Genomic DNA, 16221 nt, shown 5'->3' on the forward strand with positions numbered 1-16221 from the left:
ACTGGCTTGGGCCTCACAGGTTATAATGGTTATTGGAAGTGTGTCTGGACAAGACCCCCTTGCTTATGTGCTAATTTCCTGTGGCTTGTCGCTTTCTTGTCAATTGCTTAAGCTTTACAAACAACTTGTACTGGGGAGGGGGGGCAGATCTGGCTACCTATGCTGGAGGGGGAGGGGACTACCTAATACTGGGGCACATCTGCATAGCAATAAAGAGAGGGGGTATGCCTGCTTTCTACACTGTAGGGGCTGCCTAAATCTGGGGTACTAGAGGCCATAGCACCCAACTGTCCCTCTTCTGGAGGGACAGTCCCTCTTTGGGAGCCCTGTCCCTCTGTCCCTGTTTCAGGACTTTGTCCCTCTTTCTATGGATTAGAAAAATAATTTAAAAAATAGGTTTATTTATTTTAAAAGAAATGACAATAAATATTAATAGAAAAAAATAAACATCCTGGGAGCAATCATAACCCACCAACAGAAAGCTCTGTTGGTGGGCAGAAAAGGGGGAGGGGGGAATCACTTGTGCAGAGTTGTATGGCCCTGCAGCAAGGCCTTAAAGCTGCAATGGCCTATTTTGTAAAAAATGGCCTGGGCACTAGGTGTGTTTAAGCCCAGGGTCCTCAAGTGGTTAAGATACCCGAGGACTCCGCTCAAACTACCGCGATCCCTTGAAGTCTCGTTTGCGGCCGTTGTGTACCATCGCATGACGTCGCGCATACCCGCTGGCAGGAAGATGGAGCGGGCAGCGCTCGGCGTGGAGGGACGTTGCTGGATCCATCTTCCTACATGGCTGTGGTGAGTACTCAGCGTAACACCGTCCCTGGTGAAGTCCCAAAGCAGCAATTCAGCAAGATGGTGATCAGAGTGGTCAGTGACTGGCTGCACATGGTGAAACGCCCAGTCTGTTAGCTTTAGAGTTACTTCAGGTTTACTATTATCCAGTCTGCTGTGTGACGTAACGGAGAGCACTTTCTGATCATCTTCTCTGATGAAATCAGAAACTGCACTGTTCATGGGATATTCTCAATAACCATATACTTCTTCGGTTCCGGGATCTGAGTGATGTCAGGTATGAGGAGGATTTCCACATTATTACAGCGCGGAACCGAAATGAATTCACAGCTCTCGTCTGATAGAATTCACCTCCTCTGTGGGAATATTGGAAGTGAGAAGTTTTATGGATTTCTCTGTTTTGGGACCTGCTTAATTTATAAGGAGTATGCGTGTTGCATGCGTGTTGTATGCTACATGCTTGTATGCATGCTGTATGCTTGTTGTATGCGTGTTGCATGCTTGCTGTATGCGTGTTGTATGCTTGTATGCATGTTGCATGCTTGGTGTATGCGTATTGTATGCTTGCTGCATGCTTTTTGTATGTATGTTGCATGCTTGTTGTATACGTATTGTATGTTTGTTGTATGCGTGTTGTATGCGTATTGCTTGCTTGTTGAATGCTTTTATGCGTGCTGCATGCTTGTTGTATACGTATTGCATGCGTGCTGCATGCTTGCTGTATGTGCGTTGCATGCTTGTTGTATGCTTACATGCATGTTGTATGCTTGAATGCATGTTGCATGCTTGTTGTATACGTATTGTATGTTTGTTGTATGCGTATTGCACGCTTGTTGTATGCTTGTATGTGTGCTGCATGCTTGTTGTATACGTATTGCTTGCTTGTTGAATGCTTTTATGCGTGCTGCATGCTTGTTGTATACGTATTGCATGCGTGCTGCATGCTTGCTGTATGTGCGTTGCATGCTTGTTGTATGCTTACATGCATGTTGTATGCTTGAATGCGTGTTGCATGCTTGTTGTATACGTATTGTATGTTTGTTGTATGCGTATTGCACGCTTGTTGTATGCTTGTATGTGTGCTGCATGCTTGTTGTATACGTATTGTATGCATGCTGCATGCTTGTTGTATGTGCGTTGCATGCTTGTTGCATACTTGCATGCGTGTTGTATGCGTGTTGCATGCTTGTTGTATACGTATTGTATGTTTGTTGTATGAGTATTGCACGCTTGTTGTATGCTTGTATGTGTGCTGCATGCTTGTTGTATACGTATTGTATGCATGCTGCATGCTTGTTGTATGTGTGTTGCATGCTTGTTGTATACTTGCATGCGTGTTGTATGCGTGTTGCATGCTTGTTGTATTGTGTATTGTATGTTTGTTGTATGCGTGTTGTATGCATGTTGCATGCTTGTTGTAGGTGTGTTGTATGCATACATTTACAGGCATTCGCCACTAAATTCCTTCAATCCCAAGATATGTATTTTTTTATTCCCTGATGATGGCGGAAGGCCGAAACCTTGGTCAGAAGAATAGAATGGGCATTTCTTCCTGTAATGCCAGTATTGGGTTTAAGGTGCACTTTTAGTGCAATACCTTACATGTGATTTCATGCAAACAAGGTCCAGTGGGCATGGGCAGTGCCATAGCTAGGGAGCTATGGGCCCCGGAGTGAGTTTTACATCAGCCCCCCCCCCCCCCCCAAGTACTCTATACATAACAATTGATACAGCACACTAACACCTGCCAAGGACAGCTGCAGTGTCAGAGGTGCAAGAAGGGGATGGGGAACAGCTTGTTAATGATTACTACAATTCAAAGCCTCTATAGAAGTGATTATTTCCAGCACAGGGCCCATAAATAGCTAATACTGCAGTTGAGGGAGGGGCCTACTGGCCCAAGGACCCCTTTACGGTCAAGACCTCTGCAACCCCTATTGCTAGGACACTGTGCATGGACCCTCAGTGTGAGTTGTTGTTTTAACTTGTTTTATGCAGGCACTACAGAGCAGAGTGAACCCGGTGCAAGCGCCAAGGCATATACTTATCTTGTGTTGATGATCCATTGTGGAGTGGGAGCCTCTACCAGCTGTATTGCTGGTTCATTGCTTATATCACCACCTACCAAGATATGTTTTATGCTATTTTATGGTTTACCGTAGTTATTATAGTTTGCGGAATGTTCCATTGACTCGCTGCCCTGCGGAGCACTTCATCTGGCGTTAATCTCCATATAGAAGTGGAATATAGAATATCGCCATCTGGTAGCGCTGCCAGGTCGCCACTTTTTATTATACAAATCCTGTGTGTTCTATTCGGTTTCGTGTTACTATTTCTCATTAAGTCATATTATTTCGTTTGTAAATCCATATGTGAGCTATTTATTTATAGAAATATTTCGCATTGTTGTAAATGGGCTTAATATATTTTTCAGGCAAAAAAGAACATTGGTGGAGTCAAAAGATATAATAAAATACCTAAATTATGGTAAAGAAATAATAATAATTACAATATATTGCTGATTTGCCCTTCTAAGATGGTGGTCATGGCAGAAAGAGTTAAAGGAGGCCGCCTGGAAGTAAGAGAGATATGGAGGCTGCCATATTTTTCCTTTTAAACAATGCAGGTTGCCTGGCTGTCCTGTTAATCCTCTGCCTCTAATACATTTATCCATAGACCCTGAACAAGCATGTACATCAGGTGTTTCTGACTGAAGTGTGACTGGATTAGCTACATGCTTGTTTCTGGTGTTATTCAGACACTAGTGCAGCCAAATAGATCAGCAGGACTGCCAAGCAACTGGTATTGTTTAACAGGAAATAAATATGGCAGACTCTATACCCCTCTCACTTCAGGTGTCCATTGAGTTACCTGTATCACTGTGTTGCATGCTTGTTGTATGCGTGTTGCATGCTTGTTGTATGCATATTGTATGCTTGTATGCGTGTTGCATGCTTGTTGTATGCATATTGTATGCTTGTATGTGTTTTGCATGCTTGTTGCATACGTATTGTATGCATGTATGCGTGTTGCATGCTTGATGTATGCATATTGTATGCTTGTATGTGTTTTGCATGCTTGTTGCATACATATTGTATGCTTGTATGCGTGTTGCATGCTTGTTGCATACGTATTGTATGCATGTATGCGTGTTGCATGCTTGATGTATGCATATTGTATGCTTGTATGTGTGTTGCATGCTTGTTGCATGCTTGTTGTATGCATATTGTATGCTTGTATGCGTGTTGCATGCTTGTTGTATGCGTATTGTATGCTTGTTGTACGCCACTGAATTCATTCAATCCCAATATATTTTTTTTATTTCCTGATGACAGCGGAAGGCCGATACCTTGGTCGGAAGAAGAGAACGGGCATTTCTTCCTGTAAAGCCAGTAGCACTCTATACATAACAATTGATACAACACACTGAAACCTGCCAAGGACAACACAGAGTCAGAGGTGCAAGAAGGGGATGGGGAACAGAAATAAATATGACAGACTCCAGATCCCTCTCACTTCAGGTGTCCATTGAGTTACCTGTATCACTGCCTATTGCCACCGCGCTCCATGCTGTGCTGCATCTTGCCAGCACTTCCTCCTTCACACCCTGAACGTCTGCTGAGAATGAGGAAGTGGCGGGAGGATGTAGAGCAGCGTGGGGTGCAGCAGCACACGTCAGCACAGGGTTGCTTCTTACGAAACTCTGCTCACTCATCGCTATTTACCGACAGACTGTGCTTGTTACTGGTAAAAAGGAAGCACATCCTGCTTGTAGCTTCTACCTGCTGGTCAGACGGCATCCCCTTATCTCTCCCTGCAGACTCACCGCTGCTCCAGTAGCTGTGTGTATGACGGCATCACTGATACATCTGTGCTCTGATAAACAGATATGATATGGTACACATTGTTTGTTTAATGTCATTTAGCTCCCATACAGGCAGATAGATCTTAAACTACTGAATGTATTATCTGTTCCCTGCATTCAGATATGTGTTTCTCTCAGTCACAGAAGTTTTAAAGCCTCTGATTGGTTACCAGTGAGGCAGGGAACACACTGAGCAGAAACTCTAGCGTTGCGGAAAACGCACATAATACAAGTCAATGGGCCACATGTAAAAATGCATATACTTGCATTTGCAATGTGTGTTTTAAAAATGCTGCTTTTGTTGCATAGTTTTCACAAACGCATCAAAAATGCACATAATGAAAGTCAATGGTGAATCAGAGGTATTGCGTTTTGCATGCATTTTTATGTTTTGTTTTTTTAAAGTTTGATGATGTATTTACACTTCTTATTAACTTCCTAGTGATTTGCAAAAAAAACGCATATCAAAAACGCACGCAATACGCATACAGTACGCATATGCGTTTTGTGTATGCGAACCACAAACGCATTAAAATACGCAAAATGCATGTGTGGGGAAAAAACGCAAACGCACAGTAAATGCATGGAGAAAGCACTAAAAAACGCACAAACACATATGCATCAAAACGTATCCTGCACTGCCAAGTGTGCACCCGCCTGAGAGTTACTGCAGTCTAACTGCAGAGAAACTCATTCAGAACCTCAGATTCTTAACCCTTACAGGGAGACAGAAGAAAAAGAGAACACAGGCTACTTCTGTGTAGGATTGGGACTTTACATACCCATGTTTGTCTCATCGTGTCACATGTCACTTTAGGTACTCTTTAACTCAATTTCCATCCTCTCCACCTTCTGGGCGGTACGCTGCCGAGAGATTTGGGCGCAGGGCAATGCCGATATATGGCTCACCCTACTTCTGCACAAGTCCCGGCGGCGTTAATTACTATTCCCCCTCCAGGTGGCCGTGTATAGTAAGGAAATATGTAATTCGGCTTCCAGCTATTGCTGGTGGATGAGTTACAGTGTTTTTGTAGTAATTTGTGCTCTGTCTTTTGACGGCACCCAAATCACTCGCTGAGCGCTGCCATAGTCGTAATTCCTATTGCGGCCTATGGTGGCGGCGGTTGCGCACAAATCTCCTGCGCTGCATTTACAGCAATCGCCCTGGGGACCCCGGAGAACATTTAGGCCTGCAGGTTGCACTGTACGTAATCTGTGATAATTTACATATAAGGCCACTTTATACTGCCCAACTTTACTTCAGCATCAGTTTAAAGTAATTCTATGACATGTAATTGGCCTGGGCATGATACGGGAATATTTTACCTTTGGTAAATATGTTAGATCTTCAAACGCCAGCTGCGGACATTTTCTGATGCCGGTTCAGCTCCTTCAATGATTCTGAATATCGCAGGTGAAGCAGGCTACGTGCATTACAGCTACAAAGGGGAGGAAAAAACATATACATTTAAGCACAAAAGGATGCCTGAGTAATATACCTTATCATGCTTAACACAAAAGATGCTATAAATGAAAACTCTATTCATCTCACTCCAGCAAGCGTGCGCCACTTCCTGTTTGGCCGGATGCCAGAGTCAGAATACCGCATAGTAACGCGGTATTCCCTGAAGGCCTGTTTTTGGCGGTGCGGTGGGCGAGTGAAACCAACTTCAGGATAGTCCAGACTCTTCCGGTGTCCACCTAGACCCCACCCTTGCCGCACACGGACCCTCTGAACATATCAGACTAGAGCTTGTCAGACAGGTTCTCACGGCCTGCGTGTGCGCGGTTACACCTGCAGCTATGCCAAAGCCGCTGTGTGCTACTGCACAGCTGCACCCGTACTCATGCAGGAAGAGGAGCACGGCCACAAACTGTCAGAGGGTCCTGCGCAGCGGCAGTGGTCTCCATGGGGAGCCTCTGGGGGAATCCCTCTTCCCCCTTCATAGGTAATATCAGACTTTTTTTTTTAGTCAACTACGGTTCGCTTTAAGGCTTTCTGGCATCCTTTAGCTGTGACTGGATAATGAAATGAATAAGGGCTCCGCCTCTGACACAGAAAACCAGGATCAAATCTTAGCTCAGTAAGGAGACCTTGGGCAAGACTCCCTAAGACTGGTACTGCCTTTAGAGTGAGCCCCTAGTGGCTGCAGCTCATGGGCTTTAAGTCCGCCAGGAGAAAAGTGCAATATAAATGTTCTGTATCTTGTCTTTAAGGAAGTTGCCATTTTAGGTGGAGTGACCCTGTAATTGTGGGAGGGGCAGCGTAGTGTCACAGCCTTACAGTGTCTCCTGATTGGGCAGCTGTGACCAGGCCTATAGAGTCTGGAGGTGACGGTGCTATAGAATCATTATTATTATTGGCAGCACTGTGGCATAGTGGTTAGCGCTCTCGCCTTCCAACGCTGGGTCCCCAGTTCGAATCTGCATGGAGTTTGTATGTTCTCCCCATGTCTGCGTGAGTTTTCTCCGGGTACTCCGGTTTCCTCCCACATCACAAAAACATACAGATAAGTTAATTGGCTTCCCCCCTAAATTGGCCCTAGACTATGATACATACAGTAGATGATATAGACATATGACTATAGAAAGGATTAGATTGTGAGCCCCACTGAGGGACAGTTAAATAACAAGTCAATATATATATACTCTGTACAGCGCTGCGGAAGATGTTGGCACTATATAAATACTAAATAATAATAATAATATTATCATACACTTTAGACAGAGACAGCAGGATTTTGGCAGGCAGTCAATAAGGAAGATCAGATTGCAGAGCGCAGCCTCCCTGTCCCCCAGCAATGTGTCCCAGCGTCACTCCTCACTCATTATAACATTATCTCTTCATCGGCTGGGTGTGTGCTCGGCTGGCCTGCAACTGAGGGCTGTGCATAGCCGCAGGCCCTTCTCACACTGCGGGCCCAGCTGGATTGGGGGACACTGTACATAGTAACATGTAACTGAGGGCGGTGTATAGCCGCAGGCCCTTCTCACACTGCAGGCCCAGCAGGATGGGGGAACACTGTACATAGTAGTATGTAACTGAGGGCTGCATATAGCCGTGGGCCCTTCTCACACTGCGGGCCCAGCAGGAAGGGGGGGACACTGTACATAGCAACAGGTAACTGTGGGCTGTGTATAGCCGCAGGCCCTTCTCACACTGCGGGCCCAGCTGGATGGGGGGACACTGTACATAGTAACATGTAACTGAGGGCTGCATATAGCCGAAGGCCCTTCTCACATGCGGGCCCAGCAGGATGGGGGGGGGGGACGGACACTGTACATAGTATCATGTAACTAAGGGCTGTGTATAGCCGCGGGCCCTTCTCACACTGCGGGCCCAGCAGGAAGGGGGGACACTGTACATAGTAACATGTAACTGAGGGCTGCATATAGCCGCGGGCCCTTCTCACACTGCGGGACCAGCAGGAAGGGGGGACACCGTACATAGTAACATGTAACTGAGGGCTGTGTATATCCGTGGGCCCTTCTCACACTGCGGGCCCAGCAGGATGGGAGGACACTGTACATAGCAACATGTAATTCAGGGCTGCATATAGCCGCGGGTCCTTCTCACACTGCGGGCCCAGCAGGAAGGGGGGACACCGTACATAGTAACATGTAACTGAGGGCTGTGTATATCCGTGGGCCCTTCTCACACTGCGGGCCCAGCAGGATGGGAGGACACTGTACATAGCAACATGTAACTGAGGGCTGTGAATAGCCGTGGGCCCTTCTCACACTGCGGGCCCAGCAGGATGGGAGGACACTGTACATAGTAACATGTAACTCAGGGCTGTGTATAGCCACGTGCCCTCTTCACACTGTGGGCCCAGAAGCATGGGGGACACTGTACATAGCAACAGGTAACTAAGGGCTGCATTTAGCTGCGGGCCCTTCTCACACTGCGGGCCCAGCAGGATGGGAGGACACTGTACATAGCAACAGGTAACTAAGGGCTGCATATAGCCGCAGGCCCTTCTCACACTGCGGGCCCAGCAGGATGGGAAGACACTGTATACAGCAATAGATAACTGAGGGCGGTGTATATCCGTGGGCCCTTCTCATACTGTGGGCCCAGTAGCATGGGGGGACACTGTACATAGCAACATGTAACTGAGGGCTGTGTATAGCCGTGAGCCCTTCACACACTGCGGGCCCAGCAGGATGGGGGGACACTGTACATAGCAACAGGTAACTAAGGGCTGCAAATAGCCGCAGGCCCTTCTCACACTGCGGGCCCAGCAGGAAGGGGGTACACTGTACATAGCAACATGTAATTCAGGGCTGCATATAGCCGCGGGTCCTTCTCACACTGCGGGCCCAGCAGGATGGGAGGACACTGTACATATTAACATGTAACTTAGGGCTGTGTATAGCCACGTGCCCTCTTCACTGGGGCCAGAAGCAGGGGGGAACACTGTACATAGCAACAGGTAACTAAGGGCTGCATATAGCTGCGTGCCCTTCTCACACTGCGGGCCCAGCAGGATGGGGGGACACTGTACATAGTAACATGTAACTGAGGGCTGCATATAGCTGCAGGCCCTTCTCACCCTGTGGTCCCAGTAGAATGGGGGGACACTGTACATAGCGCCCCCATGAAATCACAAACATTTGCCCGTTCTTTTAAAACAGGGTGGGTAAGAGATTATATTACCTATCTATTTTAATTAACATAACTAATGTAACTTAATGACAGTATGGTTGTTTAAGCTGAAGTTCCCTTTAAGCAGCTTTAGAATTGACCAGCTGAATGCTGCAGCGACTGCAGATGATTGGTCCAATTTTCAAGCTGCTTAAAGCCGCATCTACACGGTACAAATTACCATCATATTGACCAGTGATCTGATACGAAATTGCGTGTGTAGACAGCCAAATTGTTTCCAATCGATTTTACGTTGGTAAGTACCCAAAATCGATCGCAAAATCAATCAGAATCTGATCGGACCGGTCGGAAATTATCTAATAGATCCACCAATCTTACAGAAAATTGTATTGTGTGGATTAGGCTTAAAGTTACCCTAAAATTGCCTCAGGCAGCTTGGGATGATTTTCATCTATTGGACATCCCTCCTGGAGGCCGGGTGCGCACATAGCAGAAACGCTAGCGTAAAACGCTGCTTTTTAAGCACTAATGTTACTCAATGAGCTACATAAAAAAACGCATCAAATCGCTAGTTTTGTTGCATATTATGCATGAACGCATCAAAAACGCACATAATGAAAGTCAATGGAAACGCAATGTATTGCGTTTTGTATGCGTTTTTTTTTAAATAAAGATTTCTGATGTATTTCCGCTTCCTGTTGTCTTCCTATTGATTTGCATAAATGGAAATATAAAAACAAATACAAAACGCATATAAACGTTTTATATATGCGAAGCACAAACGCATAAAAATGCACGCAAAACGCTTGAAAAACGCGTATGCATTAAATACTACAGTACTTACACTACATAATATAGACATATGGAAATGGTAGGGATTAGATTGTGAGCTCCTTTGAGGGACAGTTAGTGACTAGATATATATATACACTGTACAGCGCTGTGTAATATGTCGGCGCTATATAAATACTAAATAATAATAATAATAAAAATACACGCAAACGAAAACACAGCAAAAACGCCCAACAAACGCACACAACATTAACATAAAACATGACGTAAAATGCAGCCTTTCACGTTATGTTATGTGTGCACCCAGACTGACCCCGTGTTACATATGTCAGGCTAATGTTAGGTACACACCATGCAATTTCCCATCAGATCGACGGGTCGAACTGACAATTGACAACGTCTGTTGTGCTACTTATCGATAAAAGGATCGATTTTCAGATCACTACTGCACAACATTGATCCCGTTTATTGATTGGGAGCAGATTGGACATGTCAGAAATGATCATTTCGACCAGGCGATCTGACTGAAAATTGCATGGTGTGTACCTGGCATTGGATTGTGCAGAGAGGCATGAAGTGTGGAATGTGCTCTGCAAAATGTCAACAATATATAAATGCATCACTGTAATAATAATAATAATATTAGCAACTACAGTTATACTTCAAAGTTACAATACAGGAGTAACATTGTCAGTACTACAGTATTACTGTACATAAGTGAATAATAATAATAAGCCACCCAAACTTCAAAGTTAGCACAAATACTCCCTAGAAGATTGTGTCCTCTTTTGTGTTTGCAGACATTTATTTGAGCTACTTGTGGCCTTGCCAGTGCAAAGGGCATCTGCAGGCTGAACTGGTACAAACTGGCAATGTGCAGACAGCAGAGAGGGGGGAACAGAGGAGGCACAGGGGGGCAGATAGCCAAGAGGAGAACAGAGGAGGGATGGGGCAGATAGCAGAGAGGGGGTATAGTGGAGGCACAGGGGGCAGATAGCAGAGAGGGGGTATAGAGGGGGTATAGAGGAGGCACAGGGGGGCAGATAGCCAAAAGGGGAATAGAGGAGGCATGGGGCAGATAGAAGAGAGGGGGTATAGTGGAGGCACAGGGGGCAGATAGCAGAGAGGGGGTATAGAGGAGGCACAGGGGGGCAGATAGCCAAGAGGGGAATAGAGGAGGCATGGGGCAGATAGAAGAGAGGGGGTATAGTGGAGGCACAGGGGGCAGATAGAAGAGAGGGGGTATAGAGGAGGCACAGGGGGGCAGATAGCCAAGAGGGGAATAGAGGAGGCACAGGGGGCAGATAGCAGAGAGGGGGTATAGTGGAGGCACAGGGGGAGCAGATAACCACAAGGGGAATAGAGGAGGCACAGGGGACAGACAAGATAGCAGAGAGCTGAATAGAAGAGGCACAGGGGGCAGATAGAGAGGGGATATAGAGAAGGCACAGGGGGCAGAGAGGAGGGAATGAGGGAGGCACGGGGAAGGGGACAGAGGAGGCACGGGGGCAGATAGCAGAGAGGGGGTATAGAGGAGGCATGGGGCAGATGGGGGGAGGCAAATAGCAGAGAAGGGGAATACAAGAGGCAGGGGGGGCAGATAGCAGAGAGGGGAATACAGGAGGCACGGGGACAGATAGTGGGGAGGGAGGCAGAGGAGGCACAGGGGCAGATAGCAAAGAGGGGGAATACAGGGGGCAGATAGCATGGTGGTGGGGACAGAGGAGACACAAGGGGGGGGGGGGGTAGGTAACGTGTGACCCTGCAGAGAAGGGGGATGAGTGCTGGATACACAGGGTAATGCAATGACTATAAATAATAGTATACAGTGAGGTTATACAGTGGCCAGTGACAGAGAGACCTGCGTGCTGCGAAGGGACACAGAGTGATCTCCCGCTGGGTGCGCTTCCCGCCTGCCTCCAGGAGGTGCCGCTGCTCCGCTCGCTGTGCGCCTATATATACAGTGACAGCGGCGACTAGCAGTCATTCCTCTCCAGCAGTCGGGCAGTCAGGAGGAGGCAGCAGTCGGGCAGTCAGGAGGCGGCAGCAGTCAGGCGTTCAGGAACGCTGCGCAGTCAGTGCCCGGAGCTCACCCTGGATTCCCGGAGCTCGTCACCATGCTCGGCCGGCTATAGGTCTTCCATGGAGCTCGCCAACTTCTACGAGGTCGAGTCCCGGCCATCCATGAGTGCCCAGCCCGCCGCTCAGCACGCTGCCTACGGCTACAGGGAGCCCCCGACCGCCGGAGACCTGCCCGAGCTGTGCGAGAACGAGAACTCCATCGACATCAGTGCCTACATCGATCCTGCAGCCTTCAACGACGAGTTCCTGGCCGATCTCTTCCACAACAGCAAGCAGGAGAGAGCCAAAGCCACCATAGACTACCACCAGGGCATTGGGGGAGCAACAGGACACCCCAATATGTATGGCTGCATGGCTTCCTACATGGACAACAAGCAGGACACTGGCCTAAGACCTCTGGTCATTAAACAGGAGCCAAGAGAGGAGGAGGAAGCCAACAGGCTATCACTAGCTGCCTTGTACCCTCACCATGCCAGCCAGCATCCATCCCACCTACAGTACCAGGTAGCCCACTGTGCCCAAACAACCATGCACCTGCAGCCTGGGCACCCCACCCCTCCGCCCACACCTGTGCCAAGTCCTCACCACCATCCCAACCACCACCTCCATCACCAGATGCAAGCTTCTTCAATCAAGGGGATGTCCTCTTCATCTTCCACCTCTTCTTCATCTTCAGAAAGCCGAGGCAAGTCCAAAAAATGGGTGGACAAGAGCAGCAGTGAGTACAGGGTGAGGAGGGAGAGGAACAACATAGCAGTCAGAAAGAGCAGGGACAAGGCTAAGATGCGGAATGCAGAGACCCAACATAAAGTCGTTGAGCTGTCTAATGAGAACGACAAGTTGAGGAAGAGGGTGGAACAGCTTAGCCGAGAACTTGAGACCCTGAGGGGCATCTTCAGGCAGCTTCCAGAGAGCTCTCTGGTCAAAGTGATGGGCAACTGTGCGTGAGGTCCACCACATCGCCCCATTTCTTGACTCTTTCTCATAAGGATCCTACCCAAGTGATAGACACTTTCATGAACTTGGATCCCCAGTCCTCGCCCTCTTTCTTCACTTGTTGGGATACTTGCCTTTGTCCACCAGTCTTTTTCAATGTGGTGCCCTGTTTTTATTGAGACCATGTTGCCAAAGATAGACTTTTCTCACCTGTGCTGCTGCCAACATGGGCAAAGTTTTATCACTTCTGAGGTGTCCAGTTTCTACTAAATATTGTATATTTTTATGCTGGTCCATTTTTTTTGTATACTTTATATAAAAAAAAGACTTTTGAAAAACTTCTATGCAAGCCCTTTGGTTGATGTAATCTTTAAATGTTATGGGCAAAGCAGTAATGGTTGCAAAACCTGTGTTGTCATTTTGCCTTCTACCATTACAGGACATTTTACTGTAACTGTTGGTGGCATTCAACAAGTTAGCTAGCAAAGATGCAGCATGAACTTGAGGTCTTGAGATGTGGAACCACAGATATCGGCATTTTCTGGTAGTAAAGCTTACCAGAGTAGTCTAATGTTTGTGTCCACAATCCTTCTCCACCTAACGCCTGGTACACACCATGCAACTTCCCGTCACATCGACAGTCACATCGATTATTTCCGACAGGTCCGATCTGCTTTCTGATAGATATTGCATGTAAATCAGAAAATTGATCAGAAATCAGATAAGACCTGTCGGAAATAATGGTTGACCGTCATTCTGATGGAAAATTGCATGGTGTGAACCAGGCATTGGGTTGCCCCAGTGTCTGGTGCTGTGAGGTTGGCCATGAACAGGGTATATTTATGCCTTATCAGTTGGTATCTGTTACTGTATAAAGGTGATCCTTATCTTTAACTTGGTGCAGCTGCGATCCTAATCCACCATCCTCATAACTTCAGGGTCCATATCTTATGGTCTAAAATGAAGCCACTCTGAACTTCTGCACCCATTATTTATATAAATATATATTTTTATTTTTTTGCCCCGCAAATTCATAAGTCGTGTTTGTTCTGGATAAACCTTTTGTCTTAATTTTCAAAAACTTTCAAAGTGCCAAAAATAAAGGGACTATACGAAACGCACAAAATGACTTTGAATGACTTTTTCAAGCTGCACTCTTATGTGGATAAATGGAGAATGAGAGATATTCTGTATCCAGCTAACATGTTCATATTGTATTAAAGCATTAAGAAGAAAAACTATAATAATAATAAAAATAACTTTTTGGTAGATTTCAAAGTGGTTTTAATTTACAGAGGTCCATAGTGGCTGCTATTAGCTTTGGACGATATTGTGCCTTCTTGACTTGCGCTGTATATATTCGCTATATAGAGGTTTCCTCCGCAGATAAGGTGAACCCAGTTGAATGTGAATCATAAGACTTGTGCAGTTTTTAAGCTTTCAGACATTTCTGTTCATATTCTTGCCATGATTTTTTTTATTTTATTTTTTATTTGAATGGTCATCTTTAGTTTTTAGTCCTGCACCCCCTGGCCAGCTCTCTTACCAACCAGGTCACCTGCTAACTAGAAACTACAATCCCAAGCCTGCCCCAACCATACAACACATGACTAGTCTCCACGCTTACTAACTAGAAACTACAATCCCAAGCCTGCCCAAACCATAACAACCAGGGCTGTGGAGTTGGTACAAAAATTATCCAACTCCTCAGTTTATGAAACCTCCAACTCCAGGTACTCAAAATTGCTCAGACTCCTTAGTCTAATGTTGGGAATACACAAGATTTTGCTGCAGATTTACTGCTGCAGATTTACCGATTTTTTTTATTTTTTTTTTTAAATCATTTTTCTGATCGATTTCCATTCACTTCTATGAGAAATGGATCAGAAAAATGATCGGACCTGTCGGAAATGATCTATTAAACCATATATCTGCCAAAAAAATCTCATAGTGTATTCCCAGCATTCTTACCAGGGCCATGGAGTTGGTACAAAAATGATCTGACTCCCGACTCCTCAGTTTATTGGGTACCTGAAGACTCCGACTCCAGGTACCCAAATTTGCTCCGACTTTTCGACTCCGACTCCACAGCCCTGATAACAACAAACTACATTCCCAAGTCAGCCCAACCATAAAGACACATGACCAGTCTCCATGCTCACTAACTAGAAACTACATTCCCAACCATAAAGACACACGACTAGTCTCCACACTCAGTTTAGTGCATAGCAACCAAAGTTTATCCCTAAAACTGTTTAATTTATCCATTCCAGGCCAAAAATGTTTTAAGCTTTAATATTATTTTTGAGGAATTGTATGTATGTTTTAAAACAATGTTATTAAAAAATATTGTTCCTATTCACTCTGTTATTAATTATCATTTTGAAACACAACAGCATATCCTTTTGGTTTTTACTTTCAACATTAATAAAGAACATACACTGTAACAAAGTGAATATTGTGTCCTTGTTTAATGTTACAGGGGATGAGACATGGTAAATATTGTTTATGCTGAATGGGTGACAAGGGTGATCACAGCATAATATGCTCCTGGTATAGTAATTACAGGAAACATAAACAAACACCTTTCACTGAGGATTTACGATGTCTGAAGTGACAGCACTTTGCAGGATGTCCTATTCAGTTCATTTATACAAAATGTCCTTAGCCGGTATTCTATTCACTTTTTCTCCTGAGTTTTCTCCTAGGTGTTTTTTTTACACCTTGTCAATAAAATGCTGGAAGCAAGAAACTACGCAGAATAATTTTGGCAGTACTTTTCCACTTACTTTTGTTTTTTTAATTGCAAAGTACTAAACATTTATTTTAAACAGAAGATAAAAATTATCTCCTAGGAGAAAACGTAGGTGAAAAAGGGATTTGCATATGGGCCCTTGTTGTTAATAAAATGGTTTTTAAACCATAAGCAAGCAAGAAAATACTCTGAATAATTGTGGCAGGAATTTTTCACCTATTTTTTGGAACATTTCCAGTTGCAGAGTGTTGAAAAGTATTTTTTTAAACAGAAGATGAAAAATTGTCTCCTAGGAGGAAAAAAAGTGAATTGAATAAGGCCAGTGTGTATGTGGTTGTGTTCTTGTGCTGCTGTTAATGCAGTCATCGTCTTCAGTAATCCATTTTAAAA

General features: G+C 45.4%; 1 protein-coding gene across 1 annotated transcript; it reads left to right on the plus strand.

Moving 5' to 3' along the window:
• Positions 1-12033: 12033 nt before the first annotated feature.
• On the plus strand, positions 12034-15532 carry CEBPA (CCAAT enhancer binding protein alpha). Its single transcript, XM_068261652.1, has one exon. The coding sequence runs from the start codon at positions 12201-12203 to the stop codon at positions 13086-13088; it is 888 nt and encodes a 295-aa protein (XP_068117753.1). The 5' UTR covers positions 12034-12200; the 3' UTR covers positions 13089-15532.
• The last annotated feature ends 689 nt before the right edge of the window (positions 15533-16221 follow it).

The sequence above is a fragment of the Hyperolius riggenbachi genome, chromosome 11 (assembly GCF_040937935.1).
Source record: "Hyperolius riggenbachi isolate aHypRig1 chromosome 11, aHypRig1.pri, whole genome shotgun sequence".
Taxonomy (NCBI): domain Eukaryota; kingdom Metazoa; phylum Chordata; class Amphibia; order Anura; family Hyperoliidae; genus Hyperolius; species Hyperolius riggenbachi.